A 13,711-nucleotide genomic window follows, 5' to 3' on the forward strand; every position below is an offset into this window, starting at 1 on the left:
ACCAGTGATATGGAGATACTAGACAACGAAGTGTGGAGCTGGATGAACACAGCAGGCCCAGCAGCATCTTAGAAGCACAAAAGCTGACATTTCAGGCCTGGACCCTTCATCTACATTGTATGGATAGTGAATTGGCTAGTAGGCAAGAAACATCAAGTGGGATAACAATTTTTTTTTAAGTTGACAACCTGTGACCAGTGGGAATGCACAGGGATCAGTGCTAGGACCACAACTGCTTACAATATATATTATGAATGAAGGAAGTGAATATACTGTCACCAAATTTGCAGACAACACAAAAGTATGTGGAAAGGCAAGTTGTCAGAGGGAATACAATAGTTCACAGAGACATTAAATAAGTTGACAAAAAATTGGCAAATTAACTATATTGTGCAAAAATATGAAGTTTTTTTCGAAGGGGCGAACAAAAGATCAGAATTATTTACATGCAGAAGGCTGCAACACAAAGGGATGGGGGCACAGGTACTTGTGCACAAGACACAGAAAGCCAACACACAGGTGCAGCAGATAATCAGGAAGACAAATGGAATGTTAGATCTCATTTCAAGGGGGTTGGAGTATAAGAATACAGAAGTCTTACTGCAATTGTACAGGGTGAGATGACAACTAGAGTACTGTGATCAGTTTGGTGCCCTTGTTTAAGAGATGATACGATTTCATTGGAGGCAGATCAGAAAATGTTCACAAGGATGATCCCTGATATGGGGGGATTGTCTTATGAGCAAAGTCTAAACAGGTTGGGACTCTCGTCATTGCACTACAGAAGAATGACAGATGATTTTATTGAAACATATAGTACTCTTGGGGGCTTGAAATGTTGAAAGGATGTTTGCCCTCTTAGGAGAGTCTAGGACCAGAGAGCATAGTCTCAGAATAAAGGGATGCCATTATAAGACAAAGATAAGAAGGAATTTCCTCTCTCAGGCGATTTAGAGTCTTTGAAACACCTTGTCACAGAGAGCAAAGTCCTTGTGTATATTTACAGCAGAGAAATTTTTATCAGTAGGGAAATCAAGAATTATGAGGAAAACACAAGAAAGTGAATGTTAGATCACCCATGATCCTATTGAATGGTGGACCAGGCTCAAGGGACTGAACAGCCTACTGTTGCTCCTATTTATTATGGTTTTAAACAGTTAGATAGCTTAACATTTTATGCTTCAGAAAATCATTCTTCTGAAGAAGGGTCACTGGACATGAAACATTAACTTTTTTTTGAACACAGATGCTGCCAGATCTGCTGAGATTCTCCAGCAATTTCTGTAATTTTGTTCTGGGATGACAGAATCCCCACAGTGCAGAAACAGGCCAGTCAGCCCGTCAAGTCTGCACCAGCCCATCCAGACCCTCACCCGATCACCGTAATATCACATTCCCAACGGCTAATCCATCTATCCTGCACATCCCTACATACTATGGAGCAATTTAGCATGGCCAATCCACCTAACCTGCATGCTATGGACTATGGGAGGAAACTGGAGCACCCAAAGGAAACCCATGCAGACACGGGGAGAATGTGCAAACTCCACACAGACAGACACCCAAGGCTGAATCAGACCCAGGTCCCTGGCGCTGTGAGCCAACAGTGCTAACCATGAGCTGTTTGTTTGTTTCAGATTTCCAGCATCCGCAGTTCTTTATTTTATTTCAATATTCCATTACATTCCTGACTTGTGCTTTGTACCTTGTGGAAAGGCATTTTGAAGACAAAAGGTGAGTAGCCTACTGCAAAATTCCTAGTCACTGACTGCTGTTGTAGCTACAGTATTTGTATGACTGATCTAGTTCAGTGCCTGGTCAATGGTAGCCTGCAGGATGTTGATTGTGGGTGATGCAGTGATGGTACCACTATTGTATGCCAAATGGCAATGGTTACTCTCTCATGTTGAAAATGTTCATTGCCTGACACTTCTGTGACTTGAATGCTACTTGCCACTTATTAGTCCAAGCTTGGATATTGTGCATCTTGTTGCTTTTGTTATTTCCCTTAGCTCTTGCCCGGGCACCTGTTTCTCCTTTTTGGAAATTTTCCTATGATAAAAGTTCTCTTTAAATGCAAGTTGTTGCTGGTAGAATTGTAACATAAAACTTTATCTTCCAAGTGCTACTTCAAGCATTTAACTGGCTCACATCTGCAATTCATAGTAGATTCAGAGGAATAAGGCTTAAGGTATCAGACAAAATGTCCACTGTCCACAGTGAAAACAGCAGTATTGCATGCAAAGAGACAAAAAATAATTTTCCCCAATTTTTTAATAACTCATAAGTAATGAATCGTAAGCCAAAAGGAACTGGTACAGTCTGAATTTTGAGTGCATACATTGTAGAAACACTGGTGCCAAGTGACTACAATACAATCATAAATCAAGAACCCAACAATTTGCCCATTATGTGAGTGGGTATGCTTCAGCAAGTGTGTGACTGGGTGTGTTCATAGGTGTGTGAACTTCAATGGAAAACCCAGTAAGCAGTTTTCTGAAGAAGGGTCTAGGTCCGAAACGTCAGCATTCCCACTCCTCTGATGCTGGTTGGCCTGCTGTGCTCATCCAGCTCTACACCTTGTTATCTCAGGTCCTCCAGCATCTACAGTTCCTACTATCTCTGAAGCAGTTACTGTTCAACTGAGTTCAAATAGCTTAACATATTCAATTGTCTCATGAATCTGCTCCAATTAGATCTGAAGCAATTCATCAATTACATAGCTAATCTTGGATGATACCAAGATTTATGTTCCTATTGAATTTGGATAGTCAACAAGGATGACTGGCATGGAAAACAGAAATAAACTGTAATGGCATTGGTGAGGTATGAGATTTTCTTCTGAAAATAGATTAAAGCTCATTTTTGGGAAAAATAGAGAGACATTTACTTTCATTGTGCTGTGCCAATATGGGATTTCATTCAACTTCCACTGGCTAGAAATATGGCCTATTGTTTTGAGCTTGGTGCTTTGCTGTGATTACATCAAAAAGAATAATCAAATAATAAGTTAAGATTTTTTTCTGAACCGTTGCCCATTGCCCTGTAGTGCTTGGAATGATTCAGCACACACTTTACTTGAAAGTAAAACCCTCCCTAAATGTAAACTTTAAAGTAAAATATATAATTAATTGAGTGACTTTTGCCAGATGGATGTACACAATGGGAAACCACTGGTGCATTTCTCACAACATTCTGCCCATTAATTTTATGCATGAAATATGCTGGTGAATGTTCCACTTGTGAACTTGTGCCAGAAATGCAATTTACATAGTTTTTTTTCTAAACAATCCATGAAATAGCAATGGGACCTTCTTTCTACTTTTCTTCCTGGCCCAAGTCACCCAATTTTAAAATTAATAATTTTGTCTTCACTAAATTAAACCAAAACATATTAAAAGAATTCATCACAGATGCATTGTCCTCTCAAAAATGAAATAATCCCACTGCTAAATTAACAGTTAAATACAGCATTAATTACATATTTTCGTGTGAATATCTTCTAACTGTAGTACTACAGTTGGAGACCAATTTTGTTTATCACAGAAAATAAAATAACATCTGGCCTATTTTTGAAGCCAGCGACAATATTGCAATGTCAGCTCAAAAATATTTGTGTAAAGATCCAGCAATCTTTGTGCACTTCATACAAGATTGATAAAGTTTTTCTTAAATCAAAAACAGCAGACAAACACAATATAAGTTCTTTGATGCCCAAAAGACATCCCTGATTTAAGATGGGTCTTCAGCAGAACTCAACCATCTAAACTTGTATTCTCTCAGGGGTAAGACAAGGTCCAGAGATAATAGTTTCTGTTCACGTTCAGACTGAACTAATCGATATCCGAGAATATTCATGGCTCCCTGACAGATATCCTGTACTTGCAAAACTTTTTCAAATGGCACCTCAGTCCTCCATGCCTGTGATATGCTTCTAGCATTCCGAGATGTTATTTTGAATGCTGATCCAGCTCCTTCTCCATGTGTGATGTTATATATCCAAGACCTAAGTTTTGGAGTTAAAGCTAAACCAGCAAATTTATACATTGTTGATATCTCATTAAGTGGATCTCTTACTAGATCTTCGTACCTCACCATCATGTAGCGTTGTTTTAGAAAGTCAGGAGCTTGCTTGGTTGCTGTCTCATGAATCCGTATGTGACTTCTGCAAACTTCTTTCATGACTTCATAGTTTGATGCTTCAGCTTTGTCTTTTTCAATGGATGTTCCATGAGTGCCGATAACAATTCCATTGTCTCGCATTAATGCATGGAATGATTTACCACGAGACTTCATCACAGCCCTAGGATCTCTAACAAGGTGGATGATTTTGAGGTTCAGTGAGGGATCAGAAAGGAGAGGAAACAGTGACATTAACTCAAAGAATCTCACTTCTTTGACCACAATATGATTATATGTTTTGCATGCTTCTTCCATTTTAAAAAACTTAGACATGTTGCAATGTTTCTTGCAAGTTTCATCATTGCTGAGGTCTGTTCTTTCATAATAGTCACATGTAGGGGGTGAGCAGAGAGCTCTGCTGACTTCCCATTGGAACAAATCAGACACTAGTCTGTTTTCTTTCATGTAGGCATCAAATACTGACATATCACACAAGAATGTAGATCGTATAAGGTCTCGAACTGCCATTTGCAAGACCTTTGCACTGTTTTGATACATATTTACCCACACGTGCCAGGCAGGTTCCATTAAGTAAAAAACATCAGGGTGCTGACTAAATACTTGCCCCACAAAGGAAGAACCTGACCTCCAGGATGAAAGAATAAGAATGTGAACCTTGTTATTCTGGTTATTAGATACCGATAATTGAACCTTTTGTCTGGAGTAAATGACGATTAAAGCAAACGTCTGAATAGCCACAAATACAGCAATGCTTGTGGTTACGAATGTTAGCCTCACCATAGCGATGGTTGCTAATGTGGTATTGACCTGTAAAATAAAAGAACAGATTTAGGATTTCTTCAAATCTATACAATTACAAATCTACTCAATTATAAAGTAATTGACAAGATAGGAAAGCAGGGTTCACAAAGTACAAAAATAAAACATCATCTTCAGGGTCTTATTTCCTTGGCTAAGGCAATAATTATTTTATCTAATCCCACAGGAAATTCAGATGGAGAACCTACTGGTGGTTGTGTTCTAGCAGAAATCACAAGATCAAAGCTTTCCCTCCATTAATGCTTCACATATACAATGTTTTCCAATTTTTGCAGCTGGCATGAGATCTCTTGCAGGTAATGGCACCTATAATATAATTATTATTGATGCCTATACTTTGCCTGTATATCAAAGTTCAAACACCAATCAGAGTTCACATTTGGGATGTAGAGATATGGTTTGTGCAGGTGCTGAATTTAAAAAGTTGTGAGGGATTCTGGATGGACATTGCGGAATTTAACTCTGCAGTATGCATAATTCAGGTTTCTTGCCTGAAGCCAGCAGATTAACAAATCCAACTCACTGTCAGGCAAAGAATCTGCCCCACTTTATAATCCCAACCTCAGATATTTTTCCTACTACTGAGTGGAAATGGTAAAGTGGGGCTTGTAGCGGGTGTAAGATAGGGGCAGAGTTAGAGGGTCAGTGGTCATGTGCGGGGAGGGCTCAGTAAATTTTTTGGAGGGTCAAATCATACATTGGAGGGTGTCAATCACAGGAAGGAAAGCAAGTTAGCTTCAGGGCTAGTTGAGGAAACACCCTGCTGCTCTCACTGATCCACAAGCAGTGCTGGAAAGGTACTAACCCCTCGACACAATCATTCACACCTCCCTTTGGCTGCCAGGTATCCTGTTGTATTTAAAATGGAGATACAATGTGAGGCACGCAGCCTTATTAAAATGTGATCAAAGCAGATTGATCACCTGAACCTGTCACAGCTCCAATAAAATCAGAACTGAATAGATTGAAGCTGAGGTTACAATTGAAGTTCGAAACTTTATTTTTATACCCCACAGATTTTGGACGTTAAGAAAATTCAGTGTTTCAGTGTCATATCTGAGGGAAAGGTAAAAAGAAGCAAACAGAGACAATGATTTGTAAGCAACACTTCTGCAGTCCAAAATACTTGGCTCATTTCTGCAGCTTCTCAAGTGATCTTTCTATTAGTTCACCTAGTTGTAAATTGGGTCAGAAGAATCAACTTCCATGTCAGTGGTCTCATGGTTATAACTTCAGGAGTGAACTCTGGGCAGTGCAGTTCTTATTTCTTGGGTTTTTTTTATGGTCACAGACTATAATAGATGGTGCAAACAGATCTGCTGGGACACATCATGGATTGCAAACACATCAGTGATTCAGACCAGGATTACCATCAGAAATTGCCATGAAAGCAATTTCTGAGTTCTCTGAGGTGGGTACAACACTTATCCAACTCCCGATCCCACCCTAATGCACACCTCTTCCCCAAAATGAAACATTTTCTTTGAATTTTTTATCTACTTGTGGACGGTGAAGAGCACTAACAATTTGATGAGCACACCATTAATACAAATTCGACTGACCTCACTAGTCTTGCTAAACTCAGGGATGGAGAGTGAAGACAGATGCATCTCCACCCTGATAATAGGAAATATCATCTTGTTGTTTGTCATGCTATAAGAATTTCCAGCAGCATAATATCACTCTGGGCAAAGTTATCTGAACATTCTTGTTATCACCTTGCATGCAGGGAATTTTTTTTATTCACTCGTGGTAGATGGTCATCACTAGCTAGCCAGTATTTATTGCCCATCCCTACTTGCTCTTGAGAAGGTGATGATGAGCTGTCTTCTTGAAGAGCCGCAGTCTGAACTGGCTGGAAAGTAGAAGTCAGAGGCTGACCGTGGAGGGTTGCTTTCCAGACTGGAGGCCTGTGATCAGAGATGTGCCACAAGGATCGGTATTGGGTCCACTGCTTTTCATCATCTATATAAATGATTTGGAATTGAGCTTAGGAGGTATGGTTAGTAAGTTTGTAGATGACACTAAAATTGGAAGTGTAATGAAAGCAAAGAAAGTTACCTCAGAGTACAACTGAAACTTGGACAGATGCCTTGGAGTGTACGTTCATAATTCCTTGAAAGAGGAGTCACAGGTGGAAAGGATAGTGAAGAAGGTGTTTGGTATGCTTGTTTTTATAGGACAGTGGATTGAGTACAGGAGTTGGGAGGTCATCTTGCGGCTGTACAGGACATTGGTTAGGTCACTATTGAAATACTGCGTGCAATTCTGCTCTCCCTGTTGTAAGACAGATGTTGTGAAACTTGAACAGGTTCAGAAAAGATTTACAAGGATGTTGCCAGGGTTAGAGGCTTTGAGATATAGGAACAGGCTGTATAGGTTAGGGCCATTTTTCTTGGAGCATCAGAAGCTAAGGGGTGATCTTATTCAGGTTTATAAAATCATGACGGGCATGGATAGGGGAAATAGACAAGGCATTTTCCCTGGGATGAGCAAGTCCTAATCTAGAGGACATAGGTTTAAGGTTAGAGGAGAATAATTTAAAAGGGACCTAAGGGGCAACTTCTTCACACAGAGGGTGGTGTGTGTCTGGTGGTGTCCCAGCTTTCACTTCCAAACCTTCATTCACTCTGCAGTTCTTTCACTCTGGTTTCTAATGTATCACTAAGTCCCTTTACCCCACACTGACAATCAAGAACAAGAAACCAAAGGAACTGCGGATGCTTGAAATCAGAAACAAAACCAAAGTTCACTAGACCCAAAGTGTTAACTATGCTTCCCTCCACAGATGCTGCCAGACCTGCACAGTCTTGCCAGCAATTCCTGTTTTGTTTGTGAGTTAAGCGTGCACCTCAGTCTTAGATTCTGCACCTTTATTCTTCTCTGCCTCACCAGGACCCCCACCCATTTAAGACCTTCCTTAAACATACATTTCCGCTGATCTTTGAAAGTCCTTTTCTTGGCATAGTTTCTTTTGTTTGGCACTGCTTCTATGAAAGTCTGTAGCAAATTCTTCTTTTTTAACAGAGCAATGTAAGTGCATGTCAATAATCAAGAAGCACTGATAATATTAGCATGAGTATAACATACACAATGGTTATTTTATCTCAGATAGACCCAATCATCCATCAGCAACTGCACAATTAAAGTTACATTGAGAGAAAGCTCAGAATTTATTTACTGGATATAAATGCTCCTATCAGAATTTGTGTTACTTAGATGTTTTGTAATTTTATTTTCACCCCTCTGTATTGTTTGTATGAAATTTTGAGTAAAATTAAGGAATTTTTATTTTACAGTCTTTTTTTTAGAAGTTAGGTAGTTCCAGAAACATCTTCATTAATTTTATCAGTTTTAATCACATCTACATTACCTCATGGAAAAATGTTGTCTGATCAATTTTGATTCTTCAATCTTAATTAATCTTAACATCCATATGTTATGCTTTTAAATATCATCAAATATTTCACTTTAATTGCACTTGGAATTCAGGGAACTAATTTCATTTTTTTTCTCCAATCCATTACAATTACGTAAGTGTTAAACAATTTGACTTCCCCATCCCCACTTTCTGCTCAAAGCATTGCTCCTATGATGCCACATGTCCCAGTACTTTGTCCAACAGTTCATTAAAGCATGAGGATGCAGAGGTTGTGATGCGTTATACAAAACCCTAGTTGGACCCTACGTGAAGTACTATGAGCAGATCTGGGCCGCACACCTTAGAAAGGATATATTAGCCTTGGAGGGAAGAGACTGTACGTTCACGAGAATGATACCCAGATTTCAGTGGTTATGTTGAGATGATCCATTATATAAAGTAAGCCTGTTTTCTCTAGAATTTGAAAGGTCAAGGGATGATCTAATCAAAGTCTTCAAGATAACAGGAATAGACAGTGTAGATAAAGATAAACTACTTCCATTGCATGGGGATTCTAGAAATAAGGGACATAGTTCTTAGAATTGGGGCAAGACTGTTCAGGTGTGATGTTAAGAAGCACTTCCACACACAAAGAGCGCAGATGTTTGGAACATTCTTCCACAAATAGCAGTGGATGGTAAATCGGTCATTAATTTTTGATAAATAGTGTTTTAAGGGATATGGTCCTTGGTTCCTATTATTCAGATTTAAATTGACAATGAGGGTTGGCAGTTTTCTCAGTCATCAGGGTGAACATAGCCAAGCACAGTTCCATTTTCACCTAACAGTTAACTGTGCACTTTGAAAACACAAATCAAGCTTCACACGAATCCAGCATTATGTCACCACCACTATCTCTCTTGATCCTTTACCATCCTTGATTCTCCACATAAAGATGACCAGGAATTTCCTTCAAATAAATGTTGGAACAACTAAAGCCGTTGCCTTTTGTCTCTGCCACAAACTCCATTTCCTAGCCATTTACTTCATCTCTCTCACTGGTAACCGAGCCTGAAACAACCTGTTTAAAAACCTGGCATTACATCCTTACAAATGAGCTTCCAGGCAGACTGTCATCAAGGCTACCTGCTTCCACCTCCATCAGATCAGTTATCTCTGTTTAGTATCACACTGTATTTGATAACACTCCAAAGAAAGGTTGGGAGGTTTTTTGTCTAGTTCAAAAGTGCTATCTAAATCCCAAGACACAGAACATAGATAAAACAGACTGAAGGCTGATTTTAACAGCCCCTGGGTGCAAAGTGCAAAGTTGTATTTGCTATATCAAATGTCAACAAATTTAAGGGCAATTTTTGTATTATTGCAAGGGATTCCCAGCTCAATTGGATAAGTTGTACATTAGGGCGGCATGGTGGCTCAGTGGCTAGCACTGCAGCCTCACAGCGCCAGGGACCCAGGTTCGATTCCAGTCTTGGATGACTGTCTGTGTGGAGTTTGCACATTCTCCCCATGTCTGCATGGGTTTTCCCCGGATGCTTCGGTTTCCTCCCACAGTCCGAAGATATGCAGGCTAGGTGGATCGGCCATGCTAAATTGCCCATAGTGTTCAGGGGTGTGTGGGTTATCGGAGGATGGGTCTGGGTGGGATGCTTCAAGTGGCAGTGTGGACTTGTTGGGCTGAAGGGCCTGTTTCCACACTGTAGGGAATCTAATCTTAACTGAACCATTCAGAAACCGTTTGAGAACAGAAATATTGATTGTCAATGGGCATGAAAACTTCTGTGTCAGAAATAGGTGTAAGGAAACTAGAGAGAAACTCTTGGTCTTCTGTTTATTTTATTGAACAATATTTGGGAGTGGCTATAGTGCCAAATTCCTTTGAATTCAAAGTCCGTCTCCTTAACTTTTTATTCCTATTTTGGTAATTGACAGCAGGTTGGAACAATAAATTGAGGTTAAAATTAGATAAACCATAATCTTATTGAGTAGCAGAGTAGGCTTGGACAGCTTCTACTCTCTATTTGCACGTTCAGAAATCAATGCCTGAGTTTACTTAGTTCACCAGGCTGCTCCATCTGATTTAAAGCTTTTTTTAATTTCAAATGATGTGATAATTATTTTCTTTATTTTTGAATTTTCTTTCAGCTGTATTACTTTTCACGTCAATTGACAGGGCTAATTTAAATTTTAAAGAAAAAATTGACTTTGAATTATGGCGGGCAGACTGTATTCTGAAGGCAGACCAGATTCAACAAACGAGCAGATTTAGGATGGAACAGCGGCACAGTGGTTAGCAGTGCAACTTCACATCCCAGATGTCCACGTTCTTCAAGGACCGCAACTTTCCCCCCGCAGTGGTCGAGAACACCCTTGACCGTGTCTCCCGCATTCCCCGCAACACATCCCTCACACCCCGCCCCCGCCACAACCGCCCAAAGAGGATCCCCCTCGTTCTCACATACCACCCTACCAACTTCCGGATACAACGCATCATCCTCCAACACTTCCACCATCTACAATCTGACCCCACCACCCAAGACATTTTTCCATCCCCACCCTTGTCTGCCTTCCGGAGAGACCACTCTCTCCATGACTCCCTTGTCTGCTCCACACTCCCCTCCAACCCCACCACACCTGGCACCTTCCCCTGCAACCACAGGAAGTGCTACACTTGCCCCCACACCTCCTCCCTCACCCCCATTCCAGGCCCCAAGATGACTTTCCATATTAAGCAGATGTTCACCTGCACATCTGCCAATGTGGTATACTGTATCCACTGTACCCAGTGTGGCTTCCTCTACATTGGGGAAACTAAACTGAGGCTTGGGGACCACTTTGCAGAACACCTCTGCTCGGTTCGCAATAAAAAACTGCACCTCCCAGTCGCGAACCATTTTAACTTCCTCTCCCATTCCTTAGACGACATGTCCATCATGGGCCTCCTGCAGTGGCACAATGATGCCACCCGAAGGTTGCAGGAACAGCAACTCATATTCCGCTTGGGAACCCTGCAGCCCACTGGTATCAATATGGGCTTCACAACCTTCAAAATCTCTACTTCCCCCACTGCATCCCAAAACCAGCCCAACTTGTCCCCTCCCCCCACTGCATCCCAAAACCAGCCCAGCTCGTCCCGCCTCCCTAACCTGTTCTTCTTCTCACCTATCCCCTGCTCCCACCTCAAGCCGCACCGCCATTTCCCACCTACTAACCTCATCCAGCCTCCTTGATCTGTCCTTCCTCCCTGGACTGACCTATCCCCTCCCTACCTCCCCATCCATACTCTCCTCTCCACCTATCTTCTTTTCTCTCCATCTTCGGTCCGCCTCCCCTCTCTCCCTATTTATTTCAGAACCCTCTCCCCATCCCCCTCTCTGATGAAGGGTTTAGGCCCGAAACATCAGCTTTTGTGCTCCTGAGATGCTGCTTGGCCTGCTGTGTTCATCCAGCTTCACACTTAGTTATCTTGGATACTCCAGCATCTGCAGTTCCCATTATCTCTGTTCACAGCATGCCAGCCCAGGTTCGATTCCAGCCTCAGGCGACTGTCTGTGTGGAGTTTGCACATTCTCCCTGTGTCTGCATGGGATTCCTCCCACAGTCCAAAGATGTGCGGGCTGGGTGAATTGGCCATGCTAAATTGCCCACAGTGTTTAGGGATGTGTAGATTGGGGATTGTGTCTGGGTGGGATGTTCTGAGCGTTGGTGGGGGCTTGTTGGGCTGAAGGGCCTGTGTCCACAACTGTCGGGATTCTTTAAAAAAAATCCAACGCCTTTGACAGTAACAAAACACACTCGTGTAGCTGGGTGAAGTTGAATTTCACATCACTCCACAAAAGGATGGAAACTCCAGCTGTCCATAAGCTTTTACCATCACAGAAATAAAAATTGAATCGTTCAAATAAGATTTTAAAATATTACTGGTAATAATTTCTCATAGTTTGTCATTTTTCCAAAAAAAAGGAGACGCTCCCGCCACCCACCCAGACGCAATCCGTGTAATTTGGGGAAGCGATTCCGTACAAAGTTTTTGCCTTTAAGTCCCTTTTCCGAGTTCATTAAATGTCAGGTCAAAACGATTCACGCAGCAGGTGAAAACTAGCGGTGGTGGGGACATTTGTCTCCCAATATTCTCACCCAGCAGTGCGCTGTAGGAACGATCTATCTACCACCAAATGTTGTCACTACAAGTACCCGCTGAATTAACATTACCAAATGGATCACTCTCAAATTCTCCATTTCCTCCACCAACTCCCATTCCGCACTCTACCTCCCCCCCTCCACCCCACCCCCACAACGCGGCTGGGTTTCACATGGCAGGAAGTACGTTTCGAAAGCCCAGCTGCTTCCAACATCACAAATGTTCCCAAATCCACAGTTTGACTGAATAGGCACAGAACAGTCCAGCAAAGGAACAGGCCCTTCGGCCCTCCATGTCTGTGCCAGCCATGATGCCATTCTAAACTAATCCCATCTGGCCGCACGGGGTCCACATTCCTCTCTCCGCAGCGCTGAAGAAGGCTTCAAATGTTAACTCTTGTTTTCTCACCTCGGCCGCCGTTACAGCCGCTAAGTTTCTCCTGCACTGTCTTGTTTTTGCATCCCACCAACACCTCCCTGTCCGCTTGTCGGTCTAAATGTCTGTTAATAAAACCCGGTTGAAACAATATATATCTGTTTCCACAAACCGTTCTTTGAAGGAAATCCTGCTGCATTTCTGGCTGGTTGAGAAAGTCGACAGCAGCCTCAGACAGACAAAAACACAAGCCCCGATTTCCTTCCCCCCCATCTACATTTGCTGATTTGTGGAAATATCATGCCAATTCAGTCCAAACGCATCGATAGTCTGTACGACCTTGAGATTTATCGAATCACAGAAAGTAAAAGTGTTTTGATCCATTTTTTAAAAAAAAGAAATTGACGATTTTTCACCGTACTCGCCTGTCAGTTCTGCAACTCTGGCTAAGATGTAATCCCTCTTGAACACTAAGGGTTCTTGATTTCCAAACTGTCGATTGCGGACCGCCTGATTCAGATGACGGTGGTCTCTAGCTCGGACTGTAATCTTCCTCGCATTGAGCTGTCTTTAGCGAGTTAGACGTGATCAGCTCTCTCCTGTTTGGAACACCTTCACCCAAATGCCACCCTGTGCTCTGAGCAGGTACACTCCCCCACAACTGCGTTTCCACACACACACACACACACACACATACACCAAAGAACTTACTCAGAACGTTCCAGCTGAAAAGCGAGAAATAGCGAGCGGCCCCGTTATCTCTAGTTAAAGAAACGGTATCTTACAACACCAAATCCTCTTTGTTAAAGGTTTGTTCATTCTGGTTGCAAATTCGGGGGGAGCTTGGAAAA

General features: G+C 41.8%; 1 protein-coding gene across 1 annotated transcript; it reads right to left on the minus strand.

The window, feature by feature from the left end:
• Positions 1–2,270: 2,270 nt before the first annotated feature.
• Positions 2,271–12,959, minus strand: chst6 (carbohydrate sulfotransferase 6). The gene is made up of 2 exons (XM_048546725.2): positions 12,894–12,959; positions 2,271–4,950 (listed from the first exon to the last, which is right to left on the minus strand). The coding sequence occupies exon 2, from the start codon at positions 4,921–4,923 to the stop codon at positions 3,733–3,735; it is 1,191 nt and encodes a 396-aa protein (XP_048402682.1). The 5' UTR covers positions 4,924–4,950; positions 12,894–12,959; the 3' UTR covers positions 2,271–3,732.
• Between the last annotated feature and the right edge of the window lie 752 nt (positions 12,960–13,711).

Source organism: Stegostoma tigrinum, chromosome 16, assembly GCF_030684315.1.
Source record: "Stegostoma tigrinum isolate sSteTig4 chromosome 16, sSteTig4.hap1, whole genome shotgun sequence".
Classification (NCBI taxonomy): Eukaryota; Metazoa; Chordata; class Chondrichthyes; order Orectolobiformes; family Stegostomatidae; genus Stegostoma; species Stegostoma tigrinum.

Bases quoted from the DNA above. Each gene is read 5' to 3' on its own strand.
- chst6 (XM_048546725.2), bottom strand. From the start codon at position 4,923: ATGGTGAGGCTAACATTCGTAACCACAAGCATTGCTGTATTTGTGGCT.